At 44.7% G+C, this 17430-nt stretch overlaps 1 protein-coding gene across 2 annotated transcripts in view; it reads right to left on the reverse strand.

Moving 5' to 3' along the window:
- Positions 1–553: 553 nt before the first annotated feature.
- The window catches only part of SPATA6 (spermatogenesis associated 6), a 121406-nt gene continuing 104529 nt past the window's right edge, over positions 554–17430 (reverse strand). For both annotated transcript variants that reach the window (XM_030206967.1, XM_030206968.1), the window contains 2 exons: positions 7996–8084; positions 554–939 (listed from right to left, as the gene is read on the reverse strand). In XM_030206967.1, the coding sequence (XP_030062827.1) occupies positions 753–939; positions 7996–8084 (276 nt within the window). In that variant the 3' untranslated portion in view covers positions 554–752. The remainder of the gene's footprint in view (positions 940–7995; positions 8085–17430) is intronic.

Genomic DNA, 17430 nt, shown 5'->3' on the forward strand with positions numbered 1-17430 from the left:
CACGCCTTTGGCAGGCATAAATACTTCTGCCCAAAGGCAGGAAATGCACACTAAGTTAGTATTCTATCAAGATTGTTTCGCTTGAAATGGCCTTTATAAAATTCATATTTAGGGGTGAATTCTACAAATCGCACCCAAAAAATTGGCACAGAAAAAAAAACTCTTAATCACTATTCTATAAGCTGCACCTAAAGTTAGGCACATATAGAATAATGCTTAAGCGCAAGGATCGTGCATAAATTTAGGTGTGTCCATTTGCACCAATGAAAACATGGTGCAAATGCCCCGCCTCAATTTATACGCAGAACCCCCTTCTTCTATAATTGTGCATATAACTCAAATCCACGTCCATGCTCCACCTCGAAACGCCCATGACCCTCCCATTTCCTTGCCCCCTTTTCTGGGACTCGCATAAAATTTAGGTGTGGATCACGCACCTAAATTTACTCACGTACATATCAATTGATTTCAATTAGTGCAACTAGTTACTTACTAAAAAGCCAATTATTGGCACTAATTGGCTTATTATTCAATTAAATTACATCTGCAAATTGGGCACATGTCCAGATTTGCATGCACAATTTTTGGCAACTTTTATAGCATTAGGAGGTTAGTTCATACCATCCCAGCGCATAACTTTGGCCGATGTATACAGAATTCTTCAGTAAATGTTTACATGTGTACATACACATACATGTGCACAAACACACAGATGTTTCATGGTTAGAATATGGATGTATTTGTGTTGTGCATCAGCGATGGAATTTTCTTCTCACAGTGCGGTCAGACACTGCAGTTTTGTACATGTTTCTATAAATTTTCTCTAAGCTTTCTTCGAAGATTGATCGGTGGCTCTTCCCTTTGTACAAAGCAGCCCGATTGGACCAATATTCACCGTTATCCAAATGCACGGAAGGATGATGACAATGGGACAGTGACCTGGTAAACAAAGAATAGAAGTCACACAGGACCCATTTTCAAATTTTAAAAATAAGATTGTGGGCCTCTTACTGTACTAAAATGGGAGATACAAATCTTCAATAAACATATTTGGACAGACAAAATATAACGCAGTTTGGATTAGACCCCCTGAAGAAGCCAAATGTTTTGTGAAACCTGGATCTTGGTTGGAGCACATTTGATTTATACTTGGACATCATTGTGCTATACTTGGTGGCTACTTTTCTTTCCATCTAGCACCTTGGTAGGTGTCTGGTTATAAAATGACCCTGTTGGGGTACTTCTGGCAGAGTCCCCTGGTACTAAGATTAGCAGTAGGTCAGAGCTGGCACAATGGTGTACAATGCCCTCTTTCAGCACCATGCAAGATAAGAGCTACGTTCTCTGACCTGGGTAACACAGGAAGGGGATCTAAAACTGTCTTACAAAAATGGCCACTACCGCATGGACTACAACAGGAAACAAAATGGGGCACACTCTGACCCAGTAAGCAGGGGGAAAAGCAGAGCCTACCAACTACCAATACCTACACCCACCACATTGCATTGCTGATGTGACTCTGCAGTGCAAATAACAGAAAAGGTGCCGCACTCACCCCAGAGCCACATCACAAGTAGGCAAAGGCTGTCGGAGGACAGAACACATTCTGTTGTCATGGAGGTGGGTATGGCATTTGAGGCTGGCATAGAGGCTGGCAAAAAAGTATTTGTAACCTGTTTTTTATGCTGGGAGGGGGTTGGTGACCACTGGGGGAGTACGGGGAGATCATCCCCAATTCCTTCCGGTGGTCATGTGGTCAGTTCGGCCACCTTTTTGAAGCTTGGATCTGAAAAAAGAGGGACCAAGTAAAAGCGGCCAAATGCTCTTCATCGCCGGGTTTTTTTTCCATTATGGGCTAAAGCCGGCCATTTCGTAATCCCGCCCATGCCCGCCCATGCCCCACCTTCGCGTCGCTGCCAACACGCCCCCTTGAACTTTCGCCGGCTCTGCGACAGGAAAGCGGCGATGGTGTCAAAATAGCGGCTTTCGATTATACCGATTTGGCCGCTTTCGCAAGATCGCCGGCCATCTCCCGACTTGTGTCGGAAGATGGCCAGCGATCACTTTCGAAAATGAGTTGGATAGGTACTAAGAGCTCATGACCTAGGACTTTTGATGTAGAATATCTTTTTGAAAGGACAGAATCCTCCAAGTGAAACCTCACCACTTTTCTACCAGTGCTATCTCTCTTTCTGTACCCCAGCATTTCCGACCTTAATAAACTCAATTGAGAAACTGGACAATATTGCATGCATGACTCTTGGTTACCAGTTAACCGGGGCCCCTCAGGCACTTTCTGTCCTCTGACTAATTTATGTGTGCCATGCATCTCATTAACATTCTGCAGACTATCCACAGCGCTTTCCCCTGCCTCTTTCCAATCATCTCCCTTAGCATGAACATCTGGTCAGTTTCTAGATGTCCTGCTGTAGTCAGCCATGTGTCCAAGTGTTTTGCTAAGAGGCGAACAGCTGAGCTCAGTTTTTCACAGTACATTTCTGCTTTGGTGGGGGTTTCCAAATCCAGACCCTGGCGGCATCTCGACCCTTCTCCAGCTCTGCCTAAATGAGTAGAGTAAAGGTTACATTTACAATATTTACCCTGCATTCGGATTTGGATTTAGCTCACGCCTTCCTCAGTGGGCCAATTTGAACTTTTAATTTTCTCGCGTAATGAATGATATAAATCCATAGTATCGCCCAAGGACAGAAATGCTGGAAAAATTCACCCAGGGCCTAAAACTGCTGAGAAATTACTTTCACAAGCTGAAAACAATAAAGCTGATTTTTTTTCCTTCTCATATAAAATGCAATAGCTATCTAGAGGGCCGTTTTATACCTGGCTGCACCGGTGAAAGGTACAAGCCACAGACTTTGAGAGCAAAAGTGCGTGTTCATACTTTCAGTTTGAAACCGATTCCAGGAGAAGCACCTGTGCACTTTCACATGTTAATCTGTGCAAATAGTTTTTATTCTGCCATAACCGTGCACAATTTTCAATATTCAACATATTTTGTGTCATTCCATGCTCTTCCCAAACCCAGCTATGCCATTAAGAAATGCATTAGTAACTGGAGCAATTTATTTATTTTAAATTTATATTCAGCATAGTGTTATAGTTCTAGGTGGATTACAAACAACGCATGTAATCAAAATGAACAATAAAACAAGAATCATACCATAGCATAAACAAATACAAAAATGTCATGCAAGAGCCTTCTCCAGCATATGTATTTTTAACTGCTCCTTAGATGCTATAGGAAAACTGAACTTTACTACTATTAATCATTTCTATAGCGCTACTAGATGTAGTCAGTGCTGTACACATGAGATGCAGGTATGTTCTCTGTCCCTAGAGAGCTCACAATCTAAGCTTTTGCACCTGGGGCAATGGAGGGCTAAGTGACTTGCCCAGTGTCACAAGGAGCTGCAGTGGGAATTGAACCCAGGTTGAGAGGAGCAAAGCCTGCTACGCTAACCGTTAGGCCACTCCTTCCTCCACTGCCTCCTGACTCCAAAATTAGTGCACCTGATATTCATCTTGTGCCTGTAAGCGGAGCCTGAGCTGCTCACAGCTATAGGCTGAACTGACCCTGGGTATTCAGTGCTCCTGGAATTGAATATTTGGGTATCACTGGTCTTCTGGAAGTTAACTGGGCAGCCGTTATTCAGACTGGTGCCCGGTTAACTTCACTGCATAAAGTTAGGCTGCCTTTTACTGTCCTAAATTTATGTGGGTATTTAATGAGCTAGCAGACTATCAGGCTCATTTTCGAAAGACATGGACATCCAAAAAGTGATGTAAATTGGCACTTGGACGTCCTTCTCACTCAGACGTCCAAATCGGTATAATTGAAACCCGGTTTTGGACGTCTTTGTCAGAAGTCCATCGCAATGATGTACAAATCTCAAGGGGGCATATCGGAGGCATGTTCGAGGCGGGACTTGGGCATTCCTGAGACTTGGACGTCTTTGAGTCATAATGGAAAAAAGCGAAGACGTCCATGACTAAAACTTGGACGTTTTCACCCGGACCTGTTTTTATTACGAATAAGGCACAAAAAGGTGCCCGAAATGACCAGCTGACCACTGGAGTGAATTTGGGATGACCTTCCGTTACTCCCCCAGTGGTCACTAACGCCCTCCCACCCTAAAAAAAACATCATTAGAAATATTTGGTGCCAGCCTCAGATGTCATACTCAGGTCCACGACAGCGCATGCAGGTCCCTGGAGTAGTTTAGTTGTAGGTGCAGTGCACTTCAGACAGGTGGACCCAGGCCCATACCCCCCCTTACCTGTTACATTTGTGGAGGAAACAGCGAGCCCTCCAAAACCCACCAGAAACCCACTGTACCCACATGTAGGTGCCTCTCTTCATCCCTAAGGGCTATGGTAGTGGTGTACAGTTGTGGGTTTTGGGAGGGGGGGGGGTTGGGGGGCTCAGAACCCAAGGTAAGGGAGCTATGCACCTGGGACCTTTTTCTGAAGTCCACTGCAGTGCCCCCTAGGTTGCCCGGTTGGTGTCCTGGCATGTGAGGGGGACCAGTGCACTATGAATGCTGGCTCCTCCCACAACCAAATGGCTTGGATTTGGTCATTTTTGAGATGAGTGTCCTCGGTTTCCATTATCGCCGAAAACCGGGGACGACCATCTCAAAAACGACCTAAGGATGACCATCTCTAAGGTTGACCTAAATTTCATTCTTTGGGTGTCCCCGACCGTATTATCAAAACGAAAGATGGACGCCCATCTTGTTTCGATAATACGGGTTGCCCCACCCCTTTACGGGGCCGTCCTGCGAGGACGCCCTCATGAAAACTTGGGCACCCCGTTCGATTATGCCCCTCTTTATCTCACATTACCTCAGGCAACTGCTTAAATTAAGCTCTGTGGGGCAGAGAGAAATTTTACCTGACTATATATCGCCACGGTACAATGTGCCATGCATCCAGTAGCGCAATAGAAATGCAAACTTTACCTGCATACAAATAGTGCAATTTCATAAAAGCCTATCTTTACAGGTAGAAGATCATTTTATCTCCAGAAGTGGTTTTAAAAATTACTCTCCTGGAGCAGCATTGACAAAACTGGTTAAGTTGTCAGCCTCAAGGCCATTATGTGATAGATCCCTGCTTTATAAGACCGTCTTCACTAGTTCTACACATGCGGTCGCACTACGGCAGGGAAAGTGATGGATATTGAGTGTCAGGAAATCTCTCTGTATCAGAATAATCACAGCTACAATAGAGACAGGGCTAATAACCTTGAGTGAATTCTTTCAAAAAGGCGGTAAATAAATCCTAATAAATACAAATAATAAATAACTTTTGGGCCATGCAAATGATGCAGCTACCCCTCCCCATCCCTGAACAGGGGGTCATTTCCTCCACTCTTCCCCTCCCCTCCCCCTCACTGGGATTAAAAGCAGCCCTGGGTCTATAGTGCAAAGTTGAAATAATTCTACCCAGGTATACAGTACTAGGCTGATAAGCTTCCTTACAGGTGGCCAGCACTACATTCTAGGATGGGCGTCTGCCAGGATATGGGAGTTGTCAATGACATAAAAACATTAAAATTAATGTTTTATCATTTGCTGATAACAGAGCGCAGTCTTTTGAGAGAGAGCACACTATTTCCAAAGAAGGTAGCCACTGCACAGGTGCAAAGTACCGTACATGCACAAACCATAAGTACATCCTATATAATAATACTCACCTCCAACGTTCTGAGCCTGGCTGTCTGTGTCTGTAACTTTGGGCTCCGAAGCCCCAGCTGACGTCACAACGCATTACGCCGAAAACCCAGGGGACGTGATCAAGTTGGAATCTGTTTGTGTGCGTGCGTCAGACGCACGAGCACAAACTAATTCAAACTTGATCATGTCATTCCTCCACGTCGCGTGGCCGAGAAGAGGAGACTTCGGCTGGCGGGCGTTGGGGTCTCCTGTCAGCACAGGTATGCGACGGCGGCTGGGGAGGTTTGGCGGCGGGAAGGGGGGCTCGAGAGGGTCGCGACAGGGGGGTCCAGGGGTCAGGAACTCTGAGGGGGTCTGGAAATCGGAAGGAGGAAGGCAGGGAGGTGGGCTCTGCAAATCGGAGGGAGGGAGGGAGGCAGGGAGGTGGGTCTGGAACTTGGAGAGCGGGAGGGAGGGGTCTGGAACTTGGAGGGGTGTCTGGAATTCGGATGGATGGAGGGAGGGGGGTCTGGAACTGGGGGGGGGGAGGAAAACCTTGATAACGCCCGTTTCATTTGTGCCTGAAACGGGCCTTTTCTACTAGTAAGTACATAAGTATTGCCATACTGGGAAAGATCAAAGGTCCATCAAGCCCAGCATCCTGTTTCCAACTGGCCAATCCAGGTCACAAATACCTGGCAAGATCCCAAAAATGTACAAAACATTTTATACTGCTTATCCCAGAAATAGTGGATTTTCCCCAAGTCCATTTAATAATGGTCTATGGACTTTTCCTTTAGGAAGCCGTCCAAACCTTTTTTAAACTCCGCTAAGCTAACAGCCTTTACCACATTCTCTGGCAACGAATTCCAGAGTTTAATTACATGTTGAGTGAAGAAACATTTTCTCCGATTCGTTTTAAATTTACTACATTGTAGCTTCATCGCATGCCCCCTAGTCCTAGTATTTTTGGAAAGCGTGAACAGATGCTTCACATCTACCAGTTCAACTCCACTCATTATTTTATAGACCTCTATCATATCTCCCCTCAGCCGCCTTTTCTCCAAGCTGAAGAGCCCTAGCCGCTTTAGCCTTTCCTCATAGGGAAGTCGACCCATCCCCTTTATCATTTTCGTCGCCCTTCTCTGCACCTTGTCTAATTCCACTATATCTTTTTTGAGATGCGGCGACCAGAATTGAACACAATATTCGAGGTGCGGTCGCACCATGGAGCGTGCATGATTGCATAGAGCACCCTCTTTCAAAAGACGGCACGCTCAATGAATTTGCCCCCCGTGAAGAAAAAAAAAGAGGCCAAATGAAATTAGATTAAAAAAAAAACATTCCTGGAAATGAAACAGGAAAATAAAAATGGCCTGGGGGTACTGAGCAAGCAGCAGAAGAGAGGGTCCCAAAGTACACGTCCAATAAGCAAAACAGAAAAGCACAAAAGGGCCGCCAAGGTTGGGAAAACGCAAAACTTTAATGGAAGGAAACCCGACACAGGCCGTGTTTCGGCACTCAAAGCACCTGCCTCAGGGGTCAAGAATGACGTCAGCGGTTCACAGAATCGGCTGCTACTTGCTTAAGTTCGTGCATCAAATTGTAGAGTGAGTTTTGCACGTTCATTGGTACTCAAGACTTCACTCTTGACCCCTGAGGCAGGCGCTTTGAGTGCCGAAACACGGCCCGTGTCGGGTCTCCTTCCATTAAAGTTTTGCGGTTTTTTTTCCAACCTTGGAGGTCCTTCTGTGCTTTTCTGGGGGTACTGAGCACTGGCACCTTTTCCGTTGTCTGCTAAAATTGACCCATGGTCCCCAAGTTTTAATGAAAGAGCTCAGACCTTAAACACCAGTTCTGCCTTGTCATAGATTCTGTGACTGGTTGCAGGGGTCCTGGCTATTGTGGGGTGGGTCCCTCACTGATCACCCCACCCCTGAAGGGTGGCCTGGCATTTGAGCACCAGCACCTTTTTTGCTAGAAAAAAACGCACTGTCTCTACCGTATACATGCGTTCCTAAAGGCAACAGAATTATTTGCCCTATGTGCGCTCCTTCTCTCCCCCCACCCCCCTGATTTCCCTGCTGCTATCAGAAAAGGGCTCAGGGATCAATGATTCACTAAGAGGCCCAGCAGGAGACTGACATGTCTCCAAGGAAGGAGAAAACATAGTTCCTGGTGCATGACGTTTGATAGGAATAGTAGAATGCGGGAGACTAGTATTCGATTTATGTGGTTTTCAGAGTACTAGAAGGGTAAGTACAACCTACTGGATTTTCAGTGTTTTTTATTCATAGGAAACTGCTGTTAATCAGCTTACCCATAATGCAGTTCATCATCACCTACAGAGTCTTCACGTAGTGCTGAGTTTTTCTTTTCCAAGTCTTCCTTCTGCGAGATATTCTCATCCTAAAAAATGGAGAATTTCCCATTAATCTGCTTCGTCTCCAATACCGGTATTGAAGAGGGGAACCTGTAGCATTAGCAGGAACAGCAGCTTCCCTGAGGTAAGCAAGAGAATACAATGGCGTCCATATTCAAAATGATTTAAGTGCAGAGGAGAGGCTTGTGCCCACTGAATTCATACTCTGTGGGAGTGGAGGAGTAGCCTAGTGGTTAGTGCAGTGGACTTTGATCCCCGGGGAACTGAGTTCGATTCCCACTGCACCTCCTTGTGACTCCGGGCAAGTCACTTAACCCTCCATTGCCCCTGATACAAAATAAGTACCTGAATATATGTAAACCGCTTTGAATGTAGTTGCAAAAACCTCAGAAAGGCGACATGTCAGTTCCCTTTCCCTATTTGAGATTCTACATGGAATGTTGAAACTATTTGTAGATTCTACATAGAATGTTGCTACCATTGGAGATTCTAGATGGAATGTTGCTATTCCACTAGCCACTAGCAGCATTCCATGTAGAAGCCTGCCCTTGTAGATCAGCAATGCAGCGGCTCAGGCTTCTGTGAGTCTGACGTCCTGCACGTACGTCAGACTCACAGAAACAGAAGCCTGCGTGGCCGCATTGGTGATCTGCAAGGGCATGATTCTACATGGAATGTTGCTAGTGGAGGAGTAGCCTAGTGGTTAGTGCAGCGGACTTTGATCCTGAGGAACTGAGCTTGATTCCCACTGCAGCTCCTTGTGACTCCGGGCAAGTCACTTAACCCTCCATTGCCCCCGGTACAAAATAAGTACCTGAATATATGTAAACCGCTTTGAATGTAGTTGCAAAAAAACCCCTCAGAAAGGCAGTATATCAATTCCCATTTCCCTTTCCCTATCTATGAATATTCAGTAACAGTTATGCAGGCAGTGCTGCTGAGTATTTCCAGAGGCCGCAAATGTCACATCTGGGCGGAGCCTGGTCAGTATGGAGGCAGTTTGGGGAGGAGCTGCAGATATCCAGGAACAGGCCATATTCAATATTGATGCTCACATAACTAAGCTTCAAGGTAGGACTGTATAAAAAGAATTCTTAACTTCCACCACTTAGCTATGTGGGTGCCAGCAGTAAATATTGCCCGGCACCTGGATAACTTCTCGGTTTCCGCCACTACCGTTCCCATCCCCTCAGCCCCTGGTTCAAAATCCCCTCTCATGACCCCTCCCAGGCCTGTCTCACCCAAGGTTAGCCCCCCTCCCCAGAAAGACTCTCAGCTCCTGACGTCACCTCCTCCCAAAACCCCATCGCAAGCAGTAACCCCACCTATGATCAACCTCCCCCCCAGATAGACCTCCAATCCCGAATAGCCCCAACACAAACAGCACTCTGTTCTGAACTCCATCAACACAAACAGCACCCCCCCCCCCCCACACCCAAATCCTATGAGACTACCTCTAGAGGTCACCATTTTCAAACTCAGAGCCACAAAGGAAGGAGTGACTGGGCATTGCTCCTGCCAGGACAACTCCCTTTACCACCAGCCTAAATATTTCATTGTTTAATTGTAAGTTTAGTATGAATTTGCCTATTCCATAAAAAAGCTGTATGCAAGACATCAGTCCCAGATTTCTCACGTGTCATACAATAAAACAAATATATATTCAAATTCTACTGTCACCTCAGTAACAGAATCCCTCCACTGCCAGATACTGTGAAGCAACACAAAATCCTGCAAATTTGGGAGCCCAGCATAGACGATGTTAGAGTAGTCTAATCTGGTTCCAATAAATGCATGATATAGTGTGTTCAGAGCATTGAAATCCAGGGAACTTTTTTTTTTTTTGCAAAGAGCAAAAAACCTGGATTTCAGAACAGAAGAAATCTGAGTAGTGAACTTTAACCTTGAATGATGCCTAGATATTTAAATTGTGAAACAGGTTGAATTAGCTAACCAAGTAATATAGGAACAACATCAGGGATCAATGCACTCCCAGTACGATGACATCAAATGCAGATGACAAGTCCAAAGACATTGCCAGTGCAACAAAACCCTTGTCCAACTTCTGATGGATCTCACTCAGAAATGAAGACTGTTTCGGTACTAAAGAAGCCGATCTGAAAGCCAGATTGGTGGGGATGTAAAACCAGAGATGCTTCAAGGTGGTAACGTGCATCCCCATCAAAGGGTTTTTTTTTTAAGGAGGACATTAGTGGGAAGGTTAAAAGAAGACAATTGAGGGCTAATGTTTGGAGAGTGATAAGTCTCTAATGATACCAAACCAGGCATTGAAACCTGGACTATGGATGCTAATGACTGAAAGAGAGGGGGACCAGATATAGAAGATCAGAGAATCTGAACCTTATCTACAAAATACGTAGCAAGAGTATTCGCCGTAGGAATCAGCTGTGACTCAACACCCCCCAAACGACGAACACGACAAAAACAACTTAATCTTCTTTCCTGCAGCGGCGAACGGCCAAGCGTAAAAGCAGCAAGCAAGCGCAGCCAGGCTCAAAAATGGAGGAAAACCTGGGATCTGGGAAACTAAAAAGAGAATTGAATACTGGAAGAAGGAGTCTTGAGTTCTGCAAAGAAAACTTATTGTTGCTTGAGTCAAGTCTGGAGGCAAATATACAACTTGGAACATTTACAGAATAGCTTTGTAGCCACTAAGATGTCAATATAAAAAAAGCCAGCTCTTTTTCCCTTCTTTCCTTCCTCCCTCCATATTAGCATATTCATTTGCATATATATATATATATATATATATATATATGCAAATGAATATGCTAATATGCTCCGCCACATCCTCTGCCCCCCCCCCCCCCCCAAATGAAACAGTCAAACTACGCCCATGCTCACCAGAGACTTTTTTTTCTGCTGGCTATTCCTCTCACTATGCACCTAAGCATCCTTCTACCTGTTTGGCCACCTTTAAGTCATCAATTATAATCACCCCCAAGTCCACTCTTCTTTCATGCACAACCTCCCTATACGATACCTCTCCCTTGGGATTTTGCAGCCCAAATGCATGGCCTTCCATGTTTTATCCTTAAAACTTAGTTGAAATGGTTCCTGCTTTTCTCTGGTGATTTTCCCTGGGTTAATTACATCAATGAAATATGGGACAGATCTTTTTTCGCTCGGAAAAAAGCTTTGATATATCTGTACTCTAAGCTATCGCAGACCATTTCCCGAGTCCCTCCTGAACTTCAGTTCCGACAGCTCATATGTAGGAGATGTAATGACGTTTCACTGACTGATATGTTGACAAGATTCCATAATATTTCACAGACCAACACATCCAATAGACCTTCCTCTGGTTCTGATGGACCCAAACATCCCTTGTTAAACAGACAGTAGGACACTGTTTGAATCCTGTAAAGCTGTTGGATTCGGGGCTGCGGTATTACTAAATTACATTACCAGTGTAAAACTATTTAACTAAAAGTAGAAGATTGTCTCCAAGTCTTAAAAAAAAAACGAATCCAAAAGAGAAACCGCTCCTGGGGAGTATGGGAGGGAGGGATAGTGAAGCGGTGACAAGGTTCACATTATGATGGATGAGACACACCAAAGAAATACACTCAGGGGCCTCTGGAATGAAACACACAGTAAAGGAAAGTTTTTGTGTGAATCTTGGAACATTTTTACTTCCTTGTTTGAATGGGACTTAATGTGCTATATTATATATTATATTTTATACAACCATTGTTCATTTTTTATTTTGATTTTTTATGCGAATAAATATATATTTTTTGGTATCCTCATCCACTCTCCTCACTTTTTTCTTTCTATCTCATGGTTTCGTGAGGGTTTTTACCTCCTTTTTGTTTTTTGACTTAATGTGCTATGCCACACACTTTTCCAAGCACATACTGAAGCTGCCATGGCTAATTAGGTGGCTAATGAAAGGAGGAAAAGTCTTAACGTACACAGTACTGAACCGATGAAGAGAGTTGTTTCAAATAAAGAAGAGGTCCTGGGTCAACTACAAAACAGAAAGTTTGGCATAGCTCAGATGTATTAAAGGTGTTGTCCGACTCTTATGTCTGTACATAGATTGATTAATCCGTCTTGTGTGCCGCCGTGGGTTCATGGGAAAGGTAGATTATAAATACATCAAAATTACAAAACAAAAACCAAAGCCAAAATCTGATCCTAGATGAACGCAAGACAGATGGACAGACAGGTGGACAGAAGCGGGGAGGGGGAGAAGAGCAGTTCATGATAAGTTTCATGATGGGCGCCATGAGTAGAGGGGTGGATAAAAGTAAATCTGAAGGCTTTTAATGAAAGATGATTTATTTCAATGAAGGTGAAATGTCTTCTGTTACTTTTAGTTTTATTGCATTGAGGGAGCAAATTTTGGGGACCTGCGTGGAGCAAGAGGAGATCCTCAAATAGCAAGAAATGCAAAGACCAAGAAAATATGGCAGAAAGAGCCAGAAATAGCTTCCATTTTATCGGGTGGCATAGGATTGATTAAAAACAATTTGAAAGTGCGCCTTGATGAGTTGCCTATACATATTGCACACCATGAACACTACTACTACTACTACTACTTGACATTTCTAAAGCGCTACTAGGGTTACGCAGCGCTGTACAATTTAACATAGAAGGACAGTCCCTGCTCAAAGAACTTACAATCTAACCAGAAGAAACCTGACCACAATTATGTGAGGTCTACGGCTGGTGTAACTGAGGATGTATAAACGTAACAAAAGAACAGTCATACTGAGTGAGACCAATGGTCCATCTAGCCCAGTATCCTGCTTCCAAAAGTGGCCAATCCAGGTCACAAGTACCTGGCAGAAACCCAAGTAGTAGCAACATTCCATGCTACCATTCCCGGGGCAAGCAGTGGCTTCCCCCATGTCCATCTCAATAACAGACTATGAACTTTTACTCCAGGAACTTGTCCAAACCTTTTTTAAACCCAGATACGCTAACCACTGTTTACACATCCACTGGCAACGAGTTCCAGAGTTTAACTATTCTTTGAGTACAAAAATATTTTCTCCTATTTGTTTTGAAATTATTTCTATGTCATTTCATTGAGTGTTGGCCTTTGTACTTTTTGAAAGAGTGAAAAATTGATTCACTTTTACCCATTCTACACCACTCAGGATTTTATAGACCTCAATCATATCCCCCCCCCCCCCCCCCACCTCAGTAGTCTCTTTTCCAAGCTGAAGAGTCCTAACCTCTTTAGCCTTTATGTAAGAAGCTGATATCAGGTTATGCTAATATTCTATAATGGAATTTGAGTGTCCATTAGACTTATACGGTCTGTGCCTATGCCAGAGCCGGTGGTTGGGAGGCAGGGCTGGTGGTTGGGAGGCAGGGTTAGTGCTGGGCAGACTTATACGGTCTGTGCCAGAGCCGGTGGTGGGAGGCGGGGCTGGTGGTTGGGAGGCGGGGATAGTGCTGGGCAGACTTATATGGTCTGTGCCAGAGCCGGTGGTGGGAGGCGGGGCTGGTGGTTGGGAGGCGGGGATAGTGCTGGGCAGACTTATACGGTCTGTGCCCTGAAGAGGACAGGTACAAATTAAGGTAGGGTATACACAAAAAGCTGCAAATATGAGTTATCTTGTTGGGCAGACTGGATGGACCGTGCAGGTCTTTTTCTGCCGTCATCTACTATATATATGTTACTATGGTAGAATTGGATCTCGCTGCACAGCATGATTGGCTACAAGAGAGAAACTGGCTAGATTCATGCCAATCTGGATCCAGACTTGGTTATGGAACAGAAACAGTCCTTGTATCCCAACTATCCAACTTTTCCTACATAAGCACCCAATTGTGGAACGCATTGCCAAAAGCCATGAAAACCTCGTATGACCACCTATACTTCCGGAGAACACTAAAAACTTATCTTTTTAAAAAGGCATACCCTACCAACCCAACAAATGCCTGATCTCTGCAACGTAATAACACTAGAATTCAAAATGCACAAAACACAACTCTCCCACTGCTGCCCCTCATGAACTTTATCTCATCTCAACATCACTTTGTATTTGTAAACACCGGAGACTGCAAACGCACCTCCGGTACAATGTAAGCCACATTGAGCCTGCAAATAGGTGGGAAAATGTGGGATACAAATGCAACAAATAAATAAACTAGATGATCATCACAGAAACCAAGACAGGGGATTTGCCTCTGTGGTAACACTGCTTTTGACACTGTGGATCACGATATAATGCCAGCACAACTAGCAGAAACAGGTATCAGGCAAAGAGTACTTGCCTGGTTCAGATCCTATCTATCAGACAGGCAACAGTCCATAATGTTCAGCAGCACCTCATCGCCACCATGGGTATGTATAGTGGTACCACAAGAATCGATACTGTCACCTATTTTGTTCAATAGCTACCTCAAGACACTGGCCAAGTTGACTTGGTCAATGGACACTCAGTTCTACATCTCTGTGGATGATGTGCAGCTAATCATACCCATTGAACCTGACTTACCCAGTGCCGTCAATAAACTGACTATCTGTCTAACGTCAATTCAAGAATGGGCTAAAAGCAACAAACCTTGCCTGAACCCAAGTAAAACTGAGCTTCTTTGGGTCCATAACACAAGGGGGCTCATACCTGACATCAAAATCCCTTTTAGGAAATATGAACTCCCCCTCAAATCACAAGTCAGGAAACTTGGAATACAGCTAGATTCAGCACTTACTCTGATCCCCCAAATCCAAGCATCCTTCCAGAGCTGTTTCTATCATTTGCTGCCTGTCTCCTTACATTGACAAGGCAAGTCTTGTCTCAGTTGTTCATGCCATGATAACATCAAGATTGGATTACTGGGTCTGCGCCAGCTCCAACTGATTCAGAATGGGAAATAGGGAAAGGGAACTGGGACTTGACATACCGCCTTTTTGAGGTTTTTGCAACTACATTCAAGGCGGTTTACATATATTCAGGTACTTATTTTGTACCAGGGGCAATGGAGCGTGAAGTGACTTGCCCAGAGTCACAAGGAGCTGCAGTGGGAATTGAATTCAGTTCCCCAGGATCAAAGTCCACTGCACTAACCCCTAGCAACATTCTATGTAGAAGCCTGCCCTTGCAGATCACCAATGCGGCCGCGCAGGCTTCTGTTTCTGTGAGTCTGACATCCTGCACGTGGACTCACAGAAACAGAAGCCTGCGTGGCCGCGTTGCTGATCTGCAAGGGCAGGCTTCTACATGGAATGTTGCTAGTGGAATAGCAACATTCCATCTAGAATCTCCAATAGTAGCAACATTCCATGTAGAATCTCAAATAGGGAAAGGGAACTGGGACAATATACCACCTTTCTGAGGTTTTTGCAACTACAGTCAAGGCGGTTTACATATATTCAGGTACTTATTTTGTACCAGGGGCAATGGAGGGTTAAGTGACTTGCCCAGAGTCACAAGGAGCTGCAGTGGGAATGGAACTCAGTTCCCCAGGATCAAAGTCCACTGCACTAACCACTAGGCTACTCCTCCACTCATTCCACCAATAAGAGCCAACCTCATCAGTGATGTCACAATGGCTTGATTGCCTGATACTTGGCTCACTTCTGATATTGTGATGTCATAAGGGAAAGGGAAATGGGACTTGATATACCTACCGCCTTTCTGAGGTTTTTGCAACTACATTCAAAGCGGTTTACATATATTCAGGTACTTCTTTTGTACCAAGGGCAATGGAGGGTTAAGTGACTTGCCCAGAATCACAAGGAGCTGCAGTGGGAATCAAACTCAGTTCCCCAGGATCAAAGTCCACTGCACTAACAACCAGGCTACTCCTCCACCTAATGCTGCAGAAAGACTAAAAGAATGGTTGCAAGTGGCGTGACCACATCACACCAGTTTTGCAAAAACTTCACTTGCGACCAGTACCACATAGGGTAAAATTAAAACTCTTTGTTTGATTTTCAAGGCACTTCAAAAAAAAATGGCCCAGAGTACTAGATATAGTTTCTTTAACACAAACCATAACATTATCTTATATCATATCAATTATTAGATTTGTTTACAATCTTTCCGGCTGTTACACATGAATGTATTAGACGTTTGCCCATATGATGCATCAGTATTGTCTTGCACATCATCACACATAGCGTTTTTACATGTCATTTTGTTTTCTATGTTTCTAGACTCCTGAGGCAGGCCTGTGGCCGAAACACGGATCTGTGTTGAGTCTGTAATAAAATTTCTTTGTTTGACTCCATTGTCCCAGTTTCTGAAGTCATTGGTCCACTTCCCACGCCCTTTTCTGTACAATTGTTCTGTGGGATTTTGCTGTTCATCCGCCCATAATTGAAGGGTAGGTTATTGGTAACAGTGAGAGATAGCACATCACAAATTAAATCCGGAAAATCACATTGTGGAAAGTATATGAATTTATTTGCATTCTGCAGAGGGAAATAAGTATTTAATCCCTCTGGCAAACAAGACCTAATACTTGGTGGCAAAACCCTTGTTGGCAAGCACAGCGGTCAGACGTCTTCTGTAGTTGATGATGAGGTTTGCACACATGTCAGGAGGAATTTTGGTCCACTCCTCTTTGCAGATCATCTCTAAATCATTAAGAGTTCTGGGCTGTCGCTTGGCAACTCGCAGCTTCAGCTCCCTCCATAAGTTTTCAATGGGATTAAGGTCTGGTGACTGGCTAGGCCACTCCATGACCCTAATGTGCTTCTTCCTGAGCCACTCCTTTGTTGCCTTGGCTGTATGTTTTGGGTCATTGTCGTGCTGGAAGACCCAGCCACGACCCATTTTTAAGGCCCTGGTGGAGGGAAGGAGGTTGTCACTCAGAATTGTACGGTACATGGCCCCATCCATTCTCCCATTGATGCGGTGAAGTAGTCCTGTGCCCTTAGCAGAGAAACACCCCCAAAACATAACATTTCCACCTCCATGCTTGACAGTGGGGACGGTGTTCTTTGGGTCATAGGCAGCATTTCTCTTCCTCCAAACACGGCGAGTTGAGTTCATGCCAAAGAGCTCAATTTTTGTCTCAACTGACCACAGCACCTTCTCCCAATCACTCTCGGCATCATCCAGGTGTTCACTGGCAAACTTCAGACGGGCCGTCACATGTGCCTTCCGGAGCAGGGGGACCTTGCGGGCACTGCAGGATTGCAATCCGTTATGTCGTAATGTGTTACCAATGGTTTTCGTGGTGACAGTGGTCCCAGCTGCCTTGAGATCATTGACAAGTTCCCCCCTTGTAGTTGTAGGCTGATTTCTAACCTTCCTCATGATCAAGGATACCCCACGAGGTGAGATTTTGCGTGGAGCCCCAGATCTTTGTCGATTGACAGTCATTTTGTACTTCTTCCATTTTCTTACTATGGCACCAACAGTTGTCTCCTTCTCGCCC

This window comes from Microcaecilia unicolor, chromosome 6 (genome assembly GCF_901765095.1).
Source record: "Microcaecilia unicolor chromosome 6, aMicUni1.1, whole genome shotgun sequence".
In the NCBI taxonomy this organism is placed as follows: Eukaryota; Metazoa; Chordata; class Amphibia; order Gymnophiona; family Siphonopidae; genus Microcaecilia; species Microcaecilia unicolor.